This window comes from Chrysemys picta, chromosome 4, assembly GCF_011386835.1.
Source record: "Chrysemys picta bellii isolate R12L10 chromosome 4, ASM1138683v2, whole genome shotgun sequence".
In the NCBI taxonomy this organism is placed as follows: Eukaryota; Metazoa; Chordata; order Testudines; family Emydidae; genus Chrysemys; species Chrysemys picta.
The window spans coordinates 40,356,934-40,378,322 of NC_088794.1; the positions used below are offsets into that span (position 1 = coordinate 40,356,934).

Here is a 21,389-nt window from a genome sequence, read left to right on the forward strand (position 1 = left end):
ATCGGTCCGGCGGCTGCCCTCCTGTTAACCTGCTGAGCAAGCCATGGGCTTAATCTGGCGCTGAGGAGTCAGGACTAATTAATTCTACTAACTTTCTTTGTGACCTTGGACAAATCGTTTTTACCTTTGTGCTTCCATTTCCCCATAATGTGTTTAAGTGTTTTATTTTGTTCTTTGGCTGAAAGATCCTATATACATGTAAAGTATTATAGTAATCGGTCTAGTGAGTGTGGTGGTATCACCATTTCTAAGAGGTCTTTTTTAATAGTGGTTGGATTTAGCTAAATTCGTTTAGCTACTTTTTTACTGTATTTCCTAGGAGCCCATTATGCCAAGCACTGTACATATACAAAGAAAAAAGATATTACTTGCCTTGTGTTTACTTATTGCCTCACTAAAACTGGTTTTAAAACCACCACGCTAGGGACCAGCAAAAACCACTTGTACAGCAGAGGCTGTCATTACACAAAAAATGGAACAAAACTATACTGAGTGGGATATTTGCACTGCAGTGTTAGCGCTTTCCATATTAACATTAAAATACTGTACTCACTTATTTCTGTATTACATTGGCTACTGTGGTAGGTTTCCTCTGTACCATCCATATTTAGTAAAAAAAATAAAACATTTATGTTTAGAAATTGATTTTGCAGTTATGATTGAACCAATAATTAATGGGTTGTAATAGTTGTGCGTATCCTTCAGATGTGCAAAATTGAGAAAATAGTGCTAATAAACTTAGCAGTTGTAAATTTGTAGAAACCAGAGACTGCCAGTAATTAACATTCAGATTTGTGAGACAACCTTTATTCATTCACATGTAGTAAACCTGTATATTTGGTCACTTACTACCCATGGTCAATCAAATTGACTGTTTTCCTATGTTAACTTGCAATATTTAAGTGGTCACCTGACAAACACATTAGCAGCCACACAAGGACTTGCTCCGTGCCTTCAGTAACAGTGAAGAAAACCTACTGAAGTATCTGCAAGAAAAGCTGCTCCACCTAAATGTTGAAGCTGAGGCCCATGCTAAAATCCTACTGAGCTAGTCCCTGCCACCAGCTACTGTCATTAGAACATTGCACTGTATTGTAATATTTAAAGGCTTTTCATATTGGGTGTACAGTATTGATTACTTCACGTTTCAGAGGGGTCTTGGCAGGGTTTCATCTTTGAAGTTACGCTTATGAGCTTTCTACAAAATTAGATCTAATTTGACTGTATATAAAAAAAAACAGGAAAGTAATCTGTTTTACTTTCTGAAAAAGAAGTTGTGATGGGAGAGGTACTGAGTTTGTTTTTTCACTTTGGAGGTCCATGCAGAGGATTGGAACAGTGTTAATCAGATCACATATATATAAAAGAAATTCATCCTAATTTGCTACATATGACTTCAGTGAAAACTGCTGTTCACCTACTAGCCGATGAAAATAGAGGCTTCTTAACCTCTCTCCACTTCTTTGGACTTCTTTTCACAGAAAAGATATTATACTTCTTAAATGTGTGGCTATAAGGAGGAGACTTTTAGGTATTTCTAATGAGAAATATTCAAAAACTGTAACAGTAAATGACATCTAATTTAAGTGAACATAAAGATTTATTTCCTCTGCAAGTAAGTATTTACTTCTGTCATTGACTTACTGTGTGAGCGTGGGCAAAGCACTTAGGCTCTGTGCCTCTGTTTCCTGATCTATATTTATATGTTGGTTGTAAAGTGGCTTAAAATCTTGACTGAAAAAGCACTATATATAAGAGCTAAATATTTGCTCAGCTTAATACATTTAGAAGTCAATAGCTGCTTATTTTCTCATAGGGATTTTGGAGACTCTTTCTGAGCCCTTATTCAAACTGACAGTTTATATTTTGAACCATTATTCAAAGGACATAAAATATTAGCTCAAAAGCTGTTTGCTTATTTAATATAAATTGGAATGAAAAGGAAAATAAAGGGCACAGACATTACATAATTGCAGAGATGTAGCTGAAATAAGTTATTTTAAATTTGACAGTGTAGTTGAAAATAACTCTTAAGTTGGAGAAAGTCCATTTCAGAAACAAGAAAAAATATTCCCTCAAATATCATTCTTTTCTATGCAGTATTTTTCAGTCTGTCGGTATTCCATAGTTGTTTGAATAATCTTAAAAATCACATGAGAATGACTGTTGCAGCATTTGCTCTGTTTATAGCAACATCAGTAGCCAAACTCATTATTTGCATATCTCTTGAAAGTAAGGAATAATACATTATTGAACAACTAGGATAATAAAGCAGTCACTGCAACAATATTTTTTTAAATCTAAGAAAAAAAATCAAACTATTGCCAAAGCTCACTTTTCTGTCTGCTGCTTAAAAAAAAAAAGAAAATTTCCCCCCCAAGTATCTGAAAACGTCAATCCAGAAACTTGAAATTACTATAAAGAGAAATATATATTGGAGTGATATAACACTCTGAATTAAATTATAAAAGTCTTCAACCAGACTTCATAGTTTTAAATGCACCATTCCAAGTCAGCTAAGCAGTGTGTCATTAAGATGTTTTAGATTTCTTCATGATAATAAATGCTTTCTTCTCTGTCGCCATAGAAAAAACTAGGATTGAAATAATACTGTACACATGCAACACCTTTCAGCACACTGCAAACACAAGTCTCGCAACATTCATGTTTATCTGACAAGCATAACTAGGGCTGTCAAGCGATTTAAAAAATTAATCCTGTGATTAATTGCCCTGCTTAAACAATAATAGAATACTATTTATATAAATATTTTTGGATGTTTTCCACATTTTTAAATATATTAACTTCAATTATAACACAGAATATAAAGTGTACAGTGCTTACTTTATATTTATTTTTTATTATAAATATTTGCACTGTAAAAAAGAAATAGTATTTTTCAATTCACTTAATACAAGTACTGTAGTGCAGTCTCTTTATCATGAAAGTTGAACTTACAAATGAAGAATTATGTACAAAAAATAACTGCATTAAAAAATAAAGCAATGTAAAACTTTAGTGCCTGCAAGTCCACTCAGTCCTACTTCTTGTTCAGCCAGTCGCTCAGACAAACTAGTTTGTTTACATTTGCAGGAGATAATGCTGCCCGTTTCTTATTTACAATGTCACCTGAAAGTGAGAACAGGCATTCGCACGGCGCTGTTGTAGCCGGCATTGCAAGATATTTGTGTGCTAGATGTGCTAAAGATTCATATGTCCCTTCATGCTTCAACCACCATTCCAGAGGACATGCATCCATGTTGATGATGGGTTCTGCTCGATAAGGATCCAAAGCAGCGTGGACCAGTGCATGTTCTTTTGCATCATCTGGGTCAGATGCCACCAGCAGAAGGTTGATTTTATTTTTTGTGGTTCAGGTTCTATAGTTTCCACATCGAAGTGTTGGTCTTTTAAGACTTCTGAAAGCATGCGCCACACCCCATCCCGATCAGATTTTGGAAGGCACTTCAGATTCTTAAACCTTGGGTCGAGTGCTGTAGCTATCTTTAAAAATCCTACATTGGTAACTACTTTGCGTTTTGTCAAATCTGCAGTGAAAGTGTTCCTAAAACGAACAACATGTTCTGTCATCATCCGAGACTGCTATAACATGAAATATATGGCAGTATGCGGGTAAAACAGAGCAGGAGACATTCAGTTCTCCCCCGAGAAGTTGTCACAAATTTAATTAACACACTAGTTTTTTAACTAGTGTAATCAGCATGGAAGCATGTCCTGTGGAATGGTGGCCAAAGCATGAAGGGTCATATGAATATTTAGCATATCTGGCACATAAATACCTTGCAATGCCGGCTACAAAAGTGCCATGCAAACGTCACAGGTGACATTGTAAATAAGCGGGCAGCATTATCTCCCATAAATGTAAACAAACTGGTTTCTCTTAGCGATTGGCTGAACAAGAAGTAGGACTGAGTGGACTTTGTTTTGTTTTTGAGTGTAGTTATGTAACAAACAAAAAAATCTACGTTTGTAAGTTGCGCTTTCACGATAAAGAGATTGCAGTAAGATGCTTGTCTGAGGTAAATTGAAAAATACTATTTTTTTGTTAATAATATTTACAGTGCACATTTGTAATAAAAATAATATAAAGTCTAGGTTCCTGGGTTAGAGTTTTTGTTGTGTGGTTTCCGGTGAGTATTTGCTTCAGGTTGGGGGGCTGTCGGTAAGCGAGGACTGGTCTGTCTCCCAGGATCTGAGAGTGAGGGATTGTCTTTCAGGATAGGTTGTAGATCTTTGATGAAGCGCTGGAAAGGTTTTAGTTGGGGGCTGAAGGGGATGGCTAGTGGCGTTCTGTTATTTTCTTTGTTGGGCCTGTCCTGTAGTAGGTGACTTCTGGGTATTCTTCTGGCCCTGTCAATCTGTTTTTTTCACTTCAGCATGTGGGTATTGTAGTTTTAAGAATGCTTGATAGAGATCATAAGAACGGCCGTACTGGGTCAGACCAAGGGTCCATCTAGCCCAGTATTCTGTCTACCGACAGTGGCCATTGCCAGGTGACCCAGAGAGATTGAACATAACAGGTAATGATCAAGTGATCTCTCTCCTGCCATCCATCTCCACCCTCTGACAAACAGAGGCTAGGGACACCATTCCTTACCCATCCTGGCTAATAGCTATTAATGGATTTAACCTCCATGAATTTATCTAGTTCTCTTTTCAACCCTGTGATAGTCCTAGCTTTCACAGCCTCCTCAGGCAAGGAGTTCCACAAGTTGACTGTGCTGTGTGAAGAACTTCCTTTTATTTGTTTTAAACCTGCTGCCCATTAATTTCATTTGGTGGCCCCTAGTTCTTGTATTGTGGGAATAAGTAAATAACTTTTCCTTATCTACTTTCTCCACGTCACTCATGATTTTATATACTTCTATCATACCCCCCCATCTCCTCTTTTCCATGCTGAAAAGTCCTAGCCTCTTTAATCTCTCCTCATATAGGACCTGTTCCAAACCCCTAATCATTTTAGTTGCCCTTCTCTGAACATTTTCTAGTGTCAGTATATCTTTTTTGAGATGAGACCACATCTGTACGTAGTATTCAAGATGTGGGCATACCATTGGCTTATATAAGGGCAATAATATATTCTCCGTCTTATTCTCTATCCCCTTTTTAATGATTCCTAACATCCTGTTTGCTTTTTTGACCGCCTCTGCACACTGCATGGACTTCTTCAGAGAACTATCCACAATGACTCCAAGATCTTTTTTCTGATTTGTTGTAGCTAAATTAGCCCCCATCATATTGTATGTATAGTTGGGGTTATTTTTTCCAATGTGCATTACTTTACATTTATCCACATTAAATTTCATTTGCCATTTTGTTGCCCAATCTCACTTAGTTTTGTGAGATCTTTTTGAAGTTCTTGTAGGTGTTTGTCTCTGTCTATCCTTGCAACAAAGCCCGATGCCAACTCTGTCCACATATCTATTCAAGTGACACCATCATAGGACCTAATCACATCAGCCACGCCATCAGGGGCTCGTTCACCTACACATCTACCAATGTGATCTATGCCATCATGTGCCAGCAATGCCCCTCTGCCATGTACATTGGCCAAACCGCACAGTCTCTACGCAAAAGAATAAATGGACACAAATCAGACATCAAGAATTATAACATTCAAAAACCAGTAGGAGAATACTTCAGCCTCTCTGGTCACTCAGTAACAGAGACTATGGCTTCACTGGCACATTACAGCACTGCAACTTTCTCGCTCAGGGGTGTGAAAAAACACCTCCCTGAGTGCAGCAAGTTACAGCGCTGTAAAGCGCCAGTGTAAACAGTGCTAATACCCTCGTGGAGGTGGAGTACCTGCAGCGCTCGCGTGCGACCACACTTGCACTTCAAAGCGCTCCCGCAGCAGCATTTTGAAGTTTCGAGTGTAGCCACGGCCAGACTTAAAGGTGGCAATTTTGCAACAGAAAAGCTTTAAAAACAGACTCCAACGAGAAACTGCTGAACTAGAATTAATTTGTGAACTAGACATTAACTTGGGCTTGAATAGAGACTGGGAGTGGCTGGGTTATTACACAAATTGCATCTATTTCCCCACGTTCAGTATCCTCACACCTTCTTGTCAACTGTCTGGAATGGGCCATCTTGATTATCACTACAAAAGTTTTTTATCTCCTGCTGATAATAGCTCATCTTAATTAATTAGCCTCTTAGAGTTGGTATGGCAACTTCCACCTTTTCATGTTCTCTGTATGTATATATATTTTCTTACTATATGTTCCATTCTATGCATCTGATGAAGTGGGCTGTAGCCCACGAAAGTTTATGCTCAAATAAATTTGTTAGTCTCTAAGGTGCCACAAGTACCCCTGTTCTTTTTAAGAAAAAGGTAGCCCTTCAGTGTTGTTACTTGTATGAGCAGTTATAGGACCAGCGATATCCCTTTGGTTTAGATAACAAGTTTGTTACTCAGGGACTACATTTGAACTAATTTGAGACTGCTAAACATCAATAGTATTCAGTAAGTGCTTTGTGGTGTTTACACTTGGGTTCTGAAACTTTTTTGTAGTGTTGGACTCTTCCTTTCCATTTATAGTTGCATGCATACCTCCCTCACATTGCTACAGGGATGTTATATGAACACCAATTACTGTAATTGTCACATGGAAGAATATTAGAAAAGTAGTGTATACCTTTCTTGGTATAGGTTAGCAGTTGGAGACGAGACATGATCATATGCCAAGCTAGCTTTCTGCTGCCCATGAGCAGATGATTTGTGGACTGTTGATGATTCATGAACCCTAGTTTGAGAACTATTGAATTATATGGTAGACTGCCTATTTTTACAGATCTCCATGACATCAGCTTCTCCCTGCTGCTATGGGAGTAGGTTCAGACCGTACAAAAGGGGTGGGCCATGAGACAGCAGTACTGCTGCTGTTATGCTGACTTGGTGTGCTCCTGGAGCCTGGGACTACCTGTACCCTTTCCAGGCCCACAACTCTTTGTAGACATCTCTTCTGCTTGACTTTTTTATGAGGAGAAGACATTCCTGCCTCCACTCACCATTAGACTGACGTCACCCTGTCTCCACATTATCCCCTCTCTAAATGCCACTTACACACAAATGCCACTTACACACTTCAAATAAAAATTGAACTTAAACATAAAAATACTTGCCTCTAGCTCAGTTTGAACGGTCAATATAAGCAGTGCTCCTGAATCCATGCACCCTAGCACTGGTTGAAAATCGTGCTCTCACTGGCACAACCTGAAATGGGTGGCACCATGCTTCTTGTGGCCTTCACCACTGTGTCCCTGCACATACGTATGTTCTAGCAGCAAAGAGCATCTGCTGTCCCAGTAGGAATTGTGAATATGGTTACTTTCTACCTAAGTTTGTATGTTGAACAAATATTTCACATCACACTGAGCTTCATTTACATATTTTATGAGTTACAAATGTTATATAGCTGAGTATCAAAACAAGTTTAAGTACTTGTCATGGTTCACTGCACTCTGTATTCCTCCTATCAGGTTCCTTGAGGGCACCCACTTAATGTTTCCAGCTCCCAGACATGATCTCTCTTGGGTAGGGGCCCTGTTCCCACTCCTGTGTGACTGAGGGTTTTAAGGCTGCACATCTCCCTGCCTTACACTGTGGTATCCCCAGAAAGCCAGTCCACCTAAAGCCCAGTGCCTGTGAATTGCTTTCTCTCCAAGGGCAATGAACAGTGTATTGCCAGAAGTTACAAGTTACCACACAGCCATTTTTAAGCAAGCACCTTTAAAGTAACAGCACCACAGAGATGATATAAAAATAATAAAAGTTCCTATACACATGATAAAAACTTACCAAAGATCACCCTCTGTCTTATGGCAACCTAGTAGACCAAAGACACATGGGGATAGGGGAGGGGATGGCTGAGGGGGGTGCCAGGGCACATGGGGATGGGGCAGATGTGCCTGACTGAATGAGAGAAGCTAGGAATCAGCCAGAGTCTGCATGGGGAGGCTCCCTAACAGCCCTCCGCCCCCTCAAAAAAACAAACCAAAAACCCTGTTCCATACTTTTCCCACACCCAACAACCCTCCAAGTTCACACTCAGGCTCCTTCCCAACAATTATTTCTCTCTTGCTCAGCTCCTCCATTACCCCTGACTTCCCCAAGCCTATGCACTGCTTCTGAGGGGTGCAGGAAATACCCTTCTGTATTGTAGTTTAAATGAATTATTATTCAGAGTTCTGTATTAATATTCCTAGTAAGAAATCTATTTGTCAAAAAACATTTCCTGAATTTTTTTTTGTCTGTATTGTTACAGACATAGTTGCTGCTAGGTATTTTGAAATAAATTACCAAAATAATTGAAACTCGCATGATTACATTGTGTTGTTTTTGACAAATTAAATATGCAGAATTTTTAATTTTTTTGGCCCAAAATTCCCTCAGGAGTAGCATACGATCGCCCTAGCCCACTGTAATACCAAACATTTAGAACAGCATGGTCCCCAAAGACACTGCATGGAATTGCTATATCCATCATGCTCGTTATGCAGGTTGAGAAAGATTTCTTAAAACCACAAATACCACCAGTCCCAAAAATGCTTTTTAGCATTTTTCTGGTTAATTTTCCTTTGCTTTTGTTCTGTTTTGGCTTTGTAGTATAAATAAAAAGGCCTTAATGGGAAGACATGTTGTAAACTTTTGTATGGTTACATCATATAGTGGCAAAATAGATTTGATAACTCGCTAGGTCTTTTCCACATGGGACAGCTTTGATTCTACTCTTCTGATTTACAACTAGTCTGAACTTTAACCATAACATTACATACATGATTTTTGCAAACTAAAAAGGTGATTTTTTTTTTTTTTTTTAAGGATTTGACTTTTGTAGATAAGTGCTTCACTTAGAGCCTTGCAAATGCAATTTTTGACCAATCTGCTTGTCTCCAAGAAAAGCAATGTAAGACAGAACTTTATAGAATTTATGGCTTTGCATCTTAAAGGCTACACGGGCATTAAATGCTTTTGTTTTTCAGTATAAGTATAGAGATCTGACGGTGCAGGAAACCACCAGTGTTATTACCCAGTACAAAGACCTCAAACCTGTAATGGATGCATATGGTGAGTTTGTGCATAAGAAAATCTTCTCTTGTTTCTGATTTAAATGTGTAGTGTATTTGCATGGCATTTCCTCAGCTTTAAAGTTTGCAATTAGTAAAATTTAGTTGGCAACTGGTGCCTATATCTGGTAATAAGTTTTTATTTTTGTTGTTTTATACTCCGTTAAATAGCTTTTTATGGGAGAGGACTGAAACTAGAGTATAGAATGTGAGGTTCTGTTAAATAAATTCTATTGACGGGATCACATCTTCCTTGGGGAAAAAACTTAGAGAACACTTATTCAAAAAGAAATGTACACAGGAATTTTTTTCCCGTTTAACGTTGACAATAAGTGCTTTGTTCCTCACAGCTTAGTTTTGTTTGATCCTGCAGAGTTGTACTGTTGTGTATTGCTCAATAGTCAGTCTGTTGCCCTATTGGAATCTATGGGAAGATGGAAAATTCAGCTCCATTCTAGTATAAGATATTCTGATTGTTATATTTATTTATAAAGAACAGTAAATCGACCCCCCCCCCCCCTTCCAAAAGTGTCTTGTTAACAGTGAAAGGTTTCAGAGTAGCAGCCGTGTTAGTCTGTATCCGCAAAAAGAAGAACAGGAGGACTTGTGGCACCTTAGAGACTAACAAATTTATTAGAGCATAAGCTTTCGTGGACTACAGCCCACTTCTTCGGATGCATATAGCTATATGCATCCGAAGAAGTGGGCTGTAGTCCACGAAAGCTTATGCTCTAATAAATTTGTTAGTCTCTAAGATGCCACAAGTCCTCCTGTTCTTCTTTTTGTTAACAGTGAAACATCTTGACATTTGTTAGGGTAGGCATAATAGCCTACATTCATGTGTGTAGGAAAGCAGTTTCAGAGTTTTTGTAATGCACGTTATAAATATTTTTTAATTGCTTAACCTATCAGTGGTTTAACTGCTGTCACGTTAACTTTTTTTTTTAATTGTGGCAATAAATGGCAATGTATTAAGTGTTCCAGGGAGCACTTCAGGAACTACACCTCTACCTCGATATAACGCTGTCCTCGGGAGCCAAAAAATCTTACCGCATTATAGGTAAAACCGCGTTATATCGAACTTGCTTTGATCCACCGTAGTGTGCAGCCCCGCCCCGCTGGAGCACTGCTTTGCCACGTTATATCCAAATTCGTGTTCTATCGGGTCGCATTATATCGGGGTAGAGGTGTAGTTTGAGGTTTGGGTTTAGTTAGCTTCTTTGCTCAAGATCGAAATGAGGGAGTAAACAGATTCACAGATAGCTCTAATTTGGGAGAAATATTCAAAGAGACCTAGAGCAATTAAAAACAGGTAGAAAATAACTGAGTTTTAAATTGGGAAAAAAAAATACAAACCAACAGCTGGGGGGAAGTAATCTAAAACATTTACTGGGAGAGAGAACCTGAAATAACCCTGAAAGGGACTGAAGGGAGAAAAGTGAACAGAACTCTAGACATGATTTTGTATTGTGATATGGTACTCAAAATGTCAATTCCATTTTGAGCTGCAAATGGAAAGGCTTATATCCTGAAGCATAAAGGTACTTGTTCCTTTCTAAACTGCTCTGGTGAGACTGCACCTGTGGAATTTCTTGTGTTCAATTCTAAACACCACTTTACCGGAAAGATAATTGACACTGGAGAGATTGATTTTTGATAACCTATTAAGAGTGAAGACACAGCGTAGCCAAGGCTTCTGTCTACGTTGAGAGTTAAGGCTAAATTATGGGGCAGCAACCTAAGAATTACTCATTGCTGCTTTGCCCAAGACCTCTCTCATACTCCCTCCTCCATATAAGTGGTATAGTATCCCTTGTTGGTTGTATAGCAAATTAAATGTATGCTGTCCCCAAATTTTCAGTCTGTTGCAGGTTTATGTATTGAAAAAATATATGTGTATTGTAGAAGTTTTCAGGGGGAAAGCTTGGGACGGGCATTTGTCACTTTGGGCACATGGGAAGACATGCGAGGCAATTTAGTTTTTTGGCAATCAGGGTACAGTTGAAGCTTTTGACTGGGGAGGAAGAGGTATCTCCCTCCACACCTTTTGGGCAGGCATGAAAGTGACTTTAAATTTGAAAGGGGGAGGAGGGCCTGAATTTTTCACTCCTCAGCAAACCTTGACGCCGGCTAACTGTTCCGCTGTTTTTGCTCCTCTTCACCATGCCAGTATCTGCCATTATGTCCAACCATGATTAAGTACATTAGCTTGATATTTCTGTTAAAATTACCCACATTGAAGTAGTTAACACTGTTGACATATAAGGTATCCTCAGTGTGCTTCAGATTTACCACCCTACTGAGATGCATAAGCAGTTTCTTTCAGAACTGTTGTTTCAGGATGTCTGTAGACACATGCAGACAACAGTGCATTGAATTTGCATTCAGTTCATATTTTGAAGGACATCTTTACGATCATAAGAACTAGTGTGGGTTTTTTTCCCTCAAATGAGAGCTTAGATTCAGAATAGGGTTATGTGGTAATTTATGTGGATGCATCTTCACATGGGGCTTTGAGTGTAGGAGACAGTCCTATATTTGTAGGGATAGGAGATCTTATTTTCTAATATGTCTTCCCCATCTCTAAAAATCTTTATTTTTAGGTGTTAATCAGCTATGAATAAATATTTTACCAATTTATAGATATGTAATAGTCAAGAAAGAGACACTTTAAGAACAGCATAAATATTTTTCTAGATCACACAGGCCAAAAAAGGTTTAGGTAACTGGAACACAAAGCTAACTCGGCAAAAATTATTTAATACTGTGTATTGTCTTTCAGTTTTTAATGATGGCTCATCCAGGGACCTGATGAGCCTCACCGGAACCATTCCTGTGCCTTATAGAGGTATGCATCATATCTTTCTTTTGTTTTCAAATCATCTGGAAGATTATTTTGGCTTGTAGATTGTTCAGTTTTAATCATCACTATTCTCTTAAAAAAACTTTACTATGTTATGTAACATTTTAAAAGATGTTTGTTCTGCTGTGTTATGGAATTCCAACATAATGTACAAGTTGTATTTGTCTCATGGCTGTTTGATTATTTCAGGAAGCCTCTACCTATCTGATAGTGTGGGAAGCAACATCATTATTTCACAGTAGTGCTATTGTCACTACTCAACATTTTTATTTTTAAAAAGTTTTTTGCTGTCAGCCAACTGAGGGGGAGGGCTGCAAACAACTCACAAGTGGGACTAAGGATAATTTAGAGATAGGAACTCTGTGTTTCATGTTGGGGGGCGGCATTTGTGCAAAACACCTTATTAGTGGTAAATTATAGTGGCGGAGCTTATGGCTAAAGCAGGAACTCTTCATTAAATATGTATGTGGTGAAGTTCAATTTACTCTACATACCCATACTTCAGTGTGATTCAAATTTTGGTTCATGCATTAATTTTGTGATCTCAAGATAATGGTGTAATCTAGTCATGAGTAATTATTAGTAGTTTATTTTAAAAATCTCAGGTTAGAATGAGTTGAGGAGGAAGAATAAATTCAGACCTTTTTTAACTTTTCTTTAGGTAACACATACAATATCCCAATATGTCTGTGGCTACTGGATACCTACCCTTTCAATCCCCCAATCTGTTTTGTTAAACCAACTAGTTCAATGACAATTAAAACTGGGAAGCATGTTGATGCAAATGGAAAGATATATCTTCCTTATCTGCATGAGTGGAAACATGTAAGTATGATTAATCTGAAATCCTTCAAACTGATTACTCTTGAATTCCATTATATTATTATATCAAGTTTCTTAACTCATTCTGGTCATTTTGGCTTTGAACAATAAAACAGTGGTGATCTTTTCATCAAACACCACATTACCAGAAAGATAATTGACACTGAATGGACATTGGATTGGAACTTTTAATCAAAAACTGTTGTCTGAATGTCACTTTTACTGCCTTAAATTAATAAATTCGGTATATCACTTTCACTGTTGGCCAGCTCGCTATGTCTGCTTAACGACAACTCTTCTGGCTAGTTAAGGAGCACAGCATTGGTGGTTTCAAAAGGGGAATCCATGTCGGCTTCCTTTCCTGACAGGTTTGATTGGATATAGGTCCTTAAGAGAGCAGTAGGGCGAGTGTAGTTATTGAAGACAATTTAGAGATTTTCAGGGATGTCCCTGGGACAAAATTATAGTACTGTGACAAATTTAAGATGAAACTATGAAGATGAACTGTTTGTAGAACAGTCTAAATTTTTAAACCTTAGCAAAACCTATTGAAAAGATGATGAAAAAATGGCATTTGAAATGGCTTTGTTTTTATAACTTGTTCATATTCTGAACTCTCCTTCAGAGAGCACTCACTATTTTATAGACATGACCTGAAAAGCAAAGAGTGTATTTTCATGTTGTAAGTTTTAATTTAAGAAACAGCAGCAAAGGCACTCAGGGAACTTCCTGCTTTATATGTAAAAGGGAGGGCAAAATTTAGCATATCCTCACATCTCTGCTCATTCCTCTGATACCTCTTGTGAGTATTTGTCCCTTTCTGCTATTTGGTATTCTGCCCGCGTTAGGGAAAAGACTTCACTTAATATTGGAACTTTTAGCTGTTCTCTCTGTACTATAATGTGAATAAAGACTGCTTTTTATACTGCCATTGAAACAATAAGGGTAAGCATACTTTTAGGAATAAGATACAATTTTACCTCCAAATCATGTTATGATAACTCTGGATTTGAAGTTTGCCTGACACTGAGCTGTAAATTGAATGTAATCATCTTTTTATACTGTTTGCAGTGAAAATCAGGTTATTGAATACAGGCCACTGCTACTCCAAGAGTGATCTTTAATGGCCTCATTAATGACCTGCAACAATCTAACTATTGTGCTGTGTGTCAAACTGAGGAAAGACTGCACCTTATGTGGGCTGGAACCATTAGAATGTTTAGTCTTCTGTACTTAATTTTCATGACTCAGTGTTGGTTAGGTTTTTAAAATAACTAAACTTTTATGGTAGTTTTAGTCTTTCTTCAGTCATTGTAGTACTGTAATTCATGTGGAACCATACATTGTCCAGAGTTTAGCTCTGTATCAGCACTACTCCAGCTGTGTGTTCCCTCTTGATTATTTAACATCATGCTAGTAGGACCAGCTGACTAAATTGGAATCTACTAGATTGGGTCTATAAATAGGAGGGGGGGAAATATTCAGCTGACCAGTGGTATGTGATGAGATGGTACTCAGTCATTATTGTTAGTAGTCAACTAAGCTGTCTTTAGTACAAAAAAAAAATAAAAAAAATCAACAGCTTTTGATCTGCTTTCCCTCATAGCCCCAGTCAGACTTGATAGGATTGATTCAAATTATGATCGTGGTGTTCGGAGAGGAACCTCCAGTCTTTTCTCGGCCTACCATTTCATCATCCTACCAACCATACCAAGCAACAGGGCCACCAAATAGTAAGTGATGTGCACATATATATATTTTAAAATATTTTCAATTCATTATCAAGTGTTTTTGCTGCCCTATGCAATATTTTGACAAATGATTTATTGTACTCTGTAGTGTTGAAAGCTGATGGCCCAGTTTCTGTAGTACTGAAAGGTTTTTGTTTTGTGCCATAATACCATTTGGCTTTTGGCTCTCATAATATTTTAATAGAAGGAAATGTATGATCATATTAAACTATTAAGTTTGGCTGTTTATTGCCATCTGTAGACATTGCCAGCATTCATTCTTACCTTATACCGACTTCCTCTGATAACCTTATTTGTGCCCTACTCATTTTCTATCTTGATAATTGCAATTCTTTTTGTTATAATTTTTCTAAAAACTTTTGCTCCAGGATCCAGGACAACAGTACCTGTGTCCTTTCTCTGTTTGTTGGCTTCTTAATCATTGGTTAATCAAATTGAGAATTGCCTTGTAGATTTTCAGACTCCGTTGATTTTCCCCTTCGATTTTGAGGTTTTTTTTCCTTTCACATACCATTTTTTTTTTAACTTTTGCAACCTCCTTTTAAACTCTTACCTTAAGCACTGTATTTTTTTTTAAAGGCTTTCTAAACTGTTTTGTTACACTATGTCAGAAGGATGGGGTGGGTGAGTATGAATGCAAAAAGATTGCACAAGCAGAGGATCAAGCATAGGATGGAGAGCCTAGATTAGACCAACTAAAGAAGAGACAAACCAAAAGCAGGTTTGAGGGGAAGAGGTTAACAAATCAGACCCATACTTGTTCATCAAGTGGCAGTGTAAGAGTTCTGGGCCAAATTCAGTCTAATACTTTTAGGACTCGTATGTAACTAGGAATGTACCTAGCTTCTGTGGAAATACCATGGTTCATATCACACTCCAGTGATTCCTCCACACATGATTTCAGCCATATTTATGTTTTTTGGGTGGGGAGGGGAAGGGATTCAGACCTGTAAGGACCTTAAACACACACGAAAACAGAGCAAGAAACACAAGTGGAAGAAATTTAGAAACTATAGGAACACAGAAATGCATAAAATCTCATTGGAAGGGGGAATATAAAAAATCATTCAAAATAAATTGCTAGGGATACTAATAGGGGATCGTGTTCATAGGTCTGATGTGGTGGGTTGTAGGGAGGTTGTGCAGAACTTTGCATGACCAGAGGAGGAAAGGGGGGTGTGCAGGTGAGCTGAGAGAGATTATTGTTAGCGGATGGGATCTGTCTCTACCACCTACCTCCATTACTCCACCAGCCTCTATGGTTGCTTGCTTTCAGGTCCTCTGCGGTGAGCCCTTGTTTGAAGAACCTTCTGGTTCACCAAACTGGGACTCTTAGTTAGTCAACCAGGGAGTTCCCCGGGTTGGACTGTTGTCAGATAAGCAAAGAAAGCATGGAGCTACATTCCTCACAGCCTCTAAGGAACCAGCTCCCCTCCACACCTAGCTGGGGAGCTGGTAGTTGAAGCACTGCCAGGAGGAAGCACAGTGATCAGGTCCCTTCTGCTTGCAGCTGCCCCAACCAACAAACAATCTGCAGTTTAACAGGTCATATTCCTGGTTTGTGGGACCAGGCTTGCTATGGAAGGCTGTGGAGATAATAGGGCAGCAATGCAGAGTCGGGAAAGACATTTCTAGTGCAGAGGGAACAAAATAGGAGCATTACAGATAGCCTTGCTCTAAATGCCTTCCCTGTCCTAGCCTGCTCAAAGGAAACCCACCTGCCTGCTCAAAGGAAACCCACTTCCCTCCTCACCATGCCCTAGGAAAAGTGTTCTTCTCCAGCAGCTGGTTGGTGTTATTAGAGAGATGGGATGATACAGTGGTTAGGACATTAGCTTGGAAATTGAACCCAGGTCTCCCTGCTCTGTCACAGACTTCCTGTGTGACCTTGAGCAAGTCACTTAGTCTCTCTGCCTGTGTCCCATCTCTAATGTGAGGATAATAGCAGTCCCTTACTTCAAAGGGGTGGTGGTAAGATAAATACCATAAAGATTGTCAGGCACTCAGGATACTATGGTAATGGGGTCATATAAGTATTTTAAGGATAACAGTATCTGCCTGCAAAGCATCCACTCTCTCAAAGACCATGATCTTTACCAAAAAGGGAAGCTGCTTCAGGGACCAAACTTCTACCAGACCAGCTTCATCTGCTGCTCTGCTGTGCTCCACTCCTTGCCATTTCCCATCATCTGCCCCCTACCTACTGCCTGCTACAGTAGAAAGGAAGAGCCTGACACTGCGGGTTTAGGATTGTCGCTAGAAGCTCCAGCCCTGAATCAGCTTCTCGCTCTTTCTGACAAGGTTCATATCAGCAGAGATCATAGTCTCCATTGTTGTTGGACTGCTGCTGAAAAAGGCCCATGGTAGGGGCATGAAAGGGCAGCAGTTCGGAGTATGTTGTTGGGGCAGTATTTTGAGATCGTTTAATGGGGGAAGGGTGCCTTTTCACAGACCTGCTCTCGTATCCTTGGCCTTCACTTGGCCACTCATGTCTCCGGTAACGTCCTTTTCCCCCCTGCCATCCCACTTAGACCACCTTTCCCTCATTGGCACCCTCGTCTGAAAAATTAAAATGTATAAACTTTAGTTAACATAAGGTTGCAGGCATTCCACAGTGTTTTGTGCTTCTTATACCCTTCCTGGGTGCAAGAGATTAATTCTCCAAACTCTTATTCAAATGTTGGAAAACCAGGAAATGCAGAATTTTGGGAATTAAGATTTCATGTTTAAATAGGATCCAAGTAGCACAGGTCATTGCTGAGTTTCACCCATGGAGACAATTATCATAGGACATTAAAATTATTTGTATTGTGTCATTCTGATTGCAAGGGGCCTGATTATCTCATCACCATTTGCATGTACAACTCTCATTTGCTACAGTGGGAGTTATGCCCGTGCAACTGACAGAATGTTTGGGATTCTGAAGTCTCAAGTCATACTGGAAATCATCCCTTTGTGCCATCAACTTAACGAAGGAATGTGAATGTATAGATGGGCTCCCCTAGCTTGAAGTGAGGAGTTATAGTAGCACCACTAGGATTAGCAGACTCCTTGAAAATACTGCATTTGGGGGACCTGAATTCCTTGGCAGTTTCTCTTCTGTGGGTGCGACTGTTCCAGAACTGACTCAAGTAGCAGGGAACATATTCATAAAATTAGATGAATTGATGAACTGACTTCTCTGTTCTTTTTTCTCATTCCATCCCAACTGTATCTCTTGCTCTGAATTTTTCATCAGCTTCAAGACTTAGCGACAACCCAGGTCTGAGTTTATAATTTAGCTTCATTAGGACATCCCCCGATGCAGTTAAAAACAGAATATTTCTCTTAAACATAACTTGACAATAGATATTTTAATTCATGGTTAAAGATGCATTCTCAAGTCTGAATAAGTGAAGCTATGTTGATTCAAGAGCATATTTGTTAATGTTTTGTTGTATTCGTAGTGTCTGACTTGGACAGGAATAGACTTTATCAATGTTACATTTTGCATTTTTGGAGTATTTTAACACATTGTTTTGATTTTTGCATAAATATAAAAGTTCAGTAAAGGTATTTGAGATAAGATTAGAGAATACAGTATATTTACTTCTTTCCTGTTTCTCCATGCCTTAAATCAGACACTGCTAGATCTGTTAAGACATTAGAAACCTGTTTTCAAGATAGCATAAATCAGTCATTCCCCTACCCCCTTCTCATTCTTCCTTCTGCAAAAGTTTTGGGGCTTTTTTAGCTGTGAGATTGGATTTCTCCTAGGTCAGTTGGCATCATTGATCTACCTGTAGTAAGAATGTTCAATAACTCAGCAAACCACATGAACTATTTTAATTTTTAACAGTAGGTGTCAGTGCAAGTATAGAGTTACTGACGAGTATGAACTATACTATGCTTACAGACTAACACGGCTGCTACTCTGAAACCTGTCACTATGCTTAAAGAGGCAATTGTCAACTTGAAAGTCAAATTTAGCTGAAAACTACCTGCTATAGTTGCAAATAATACCTCGGGCTACTATAATTTAATAAAGTAGCAAAATATATTTTTCAGGTTTGTTTTTTGTGTGCCTTTAACAGCCCCGTTGTAATATCTGTTTCACTGGGGCAGCCAGTCAGTTTCTCACCAGGGGACTGTGAGAAACTTCATAAAACTTTTTTAAAATCTGGGCTTATTATTTAAGAGGTGCTGTATAAGGACCAGAGTTTTTGAAAGTTAGATAATTTCAAATCATGTAAATTGGCGATGCGCTTCTAATCTTGGTTTATTTAGTAGTAAGCCATTTAGTGCAATGTTTCCAGCGTTCAGAAAAGTGCTACTTAAACATTTAAACATATAAATTCTTAGTTGAAACAGTATTTAAAAGGTTGGAAATTTGATTTGTATTTTCCTTATACTGCTGTTGTCATCTTGTAGTATACTGGTTGCATGCAAGAGGTTCTGAAATATTTGGAGGATGTGAATTCTGACTTTAAAAAAATAAACCAGACAGGGCTAGTATGCTGCCCTGGATGTGCTGGATACAACTTCCTTTTAAGGAAACATTTGAAAAAATTATAACTTTTTAAACTATAATCTAACTATGAAATAAATATAACCTTTTTAGTGAAAAATTGGGAATATACAGTGGATAGATTTTTATAAAGAAGAAAATTGCTTTTTGCTCTTAAATTATCTAACATCATATCAATAATACTAGGACAAGTAAACAAGAAAATGTGATTGACATTTTCAAAGCAGTCTATTGACTGTGTCTAAATTCCCTAGTCTGCTTTGAAAATCTCTATCTACACATGTATTTGTTTTTTGGTAACTTCGTTGTGAGCATAATTTCTAATATCTTACCTTCTTTTCCCATGTTAACTCTGATATTCATTAATAAAAATGTGTTAAACTCTGTGCAGACAACCACAAAGGATAAAGCAACCATGGATTTCAATGTGGCCAAGAGAAACACCTACTTCTTGAATTCTCTGAGACAGCAACTCAACTGCAGATGTTGAATTAGCTTTACTTTCTATTAAGTAACTTAAAAAGATGCAGCAAATGGATGGGAAAGGGATACTGGAATAAATTTTCTCTTCTATTGGAAAAGTATTTCTACTAAGGAATCAGAGTGGTAGCTGTGTTAGTCTGTATCCTCCTGCTGATAATAGCTCACCTTAATTGATTACTCTCATTAAAGTTGGTATGGCAGCACCCATTTTTTCATGTTCTCTGTGTATATATCTTACTACTGTATTTTCCACTGCATGCATCCGATGAAGTGGGTTTTAGCCCACGAAAGCTTATGCTCAAATAAATTTGTTAGTCTCTAAGGTGCCACAAGTACTCTTCGTTCTTTCTACTAAGGAATGTTTGTGTTGGTTGATGATGATTCAAATTCCCTTGCTTCTAGTATGACTATACCTAATAGGAATTCTCTAGTATTTTTCACATCCGCAATCCAAATGTCTTGTCCCAAGAACATAGCTGTTTGTATACTGCATCCTAACTAATTGTGTTCCTCATAGACTGGTGGAAGCGGCTTCTAATTAAGATGCAGATAAAGGGATTAATTACCTGAGTGCTGTTAAGTGTGTGGGTATTTTTCAAGCTATGAGAAGGAAGCTAAGGGAAAACCATGCTGGAAGGTGCGGCTCTGTGCTTCTCCGTACTCCAGTGTAGATGAAAACAGCGTCTGAGAATCTGGCTACACAAGCCATAGCAAATAAGAATGGGAGTACAGATTCTTCATTCTTAAATTAGGATCAAACAGTGAAAAGTGCATCATTTCATAACATAAATAATTGCTTCACTTGCAATCATGTAATGATTATTAGGAAAGGAAAGTACTAGGCATAGCTAAAATGAACAGATTAGAACTAAAATAGATATTTTCATGTATTATGTTTTCTGTTTGTCGCTAGTGAAATAGAGTACATATAAGACTACAAATTTTCATAACTCATCTCGTAAGCATAATATCATTTTCCTTAGACCGCTGTTAATTCCCACTTGGTGAAATGAAGTGAAAACAAATGACAAATCTTATGCAGTGTTTTCAATTTCTTTATGGCACAGTTGTATGAACTTGAAAATAGGGATTTATAATGGAAATGGTGGCTGACAGACTTTGATAGTAGCAAAGGCTATTGAATAATTCTGTGCTGAAGGTATTCTCAGTACTAAAGAGGTGTCTGCAAAATTAAAATAGTTGTGCAAGATCATCCCTAATTTAAAGAGAAACGTGTATTCAGGTATCTTAATGCCTAATTGTATGAATATAATTACTAGAGGGAGCCTGTCTGGAGAGCATCTGAAGGCACAAACTCTTTATCATCCCTATAATAGCTCATATTATAAGTAGACTTGTAGAAATGAGTTAGTGATTTTTTTAAACAAATACGGTGTAAGAATGTACTTAAATTTGTGTATATCCTAATTTGCAGTGTTGGAGTTTTGTATAAGCAAAAAAGCACAGGGATGAGTATTTTCCTAGTTAGTATGAAATCAAATTATGACTAAATGATGGAAAGAAAAATGATGCCTCAGGTTTTCATTGATTGATGAGAGTTGTATGTGACTGTCTCTAGACTCTGCCACCACAGCTTTGAACATCAGCTAAAGGAAAGTGTCAGAGTGGTGTGTGAGACTGCGTTTTCAGGCCTCCCAGCCCCTGCTGATTCTGAGAGGGTTCCCCCCCAGCAGCAGGTTGCATTGACTGGCCAGGCTTTGTTTCATTAAACAATGAATTTTTTTAAGCCAATGTGATCTATAAATGTTGAACAACATGAAAAAAATCTAGTCACATTTTTTTCTTAGTTACTGACATTTGATTCTGGCATTGTACTATGTTCATGGTTGAACAGTGTATTGAAATA

The 21,389-nt window shown here is 38.1% G+C and overlaps 1 protein-coding gene across 3 annotated transcripts in view; it reads left to right on the plus strand.

Annotated features, from left to right (window-relative positions):
- The window catches only part of TSG101 (tumor susceptibility 101), a 53,507-nt gene that overhangs the window by 948 nt on the left and 31,170 nt on the right, over positions 1-21,389 (plus strand). For all 3 annotated transcript variants that reach the window (XM_005293945.5, XM_065592084.1, XM_065592086.1), the window contains exons 2-5: positions 9,013-9,097; positions 11,879-11,944; positions 12,621-12,784; positions 14,388-14,514. In XM_005293945.5, the coding sequence (XP_005294002.1) occupies positions 9,013-9,097; positions 11,879-11,944; positions 12,621-12,784; positions 14,388-14,514 (442 nt within the window). The remainder of the gene's footprint in view (positions 1-9,012; positions 9,098-11,878; positions 11,945-12,620; positions 12,785-14,387; positions 14,515-21,389) is intronic.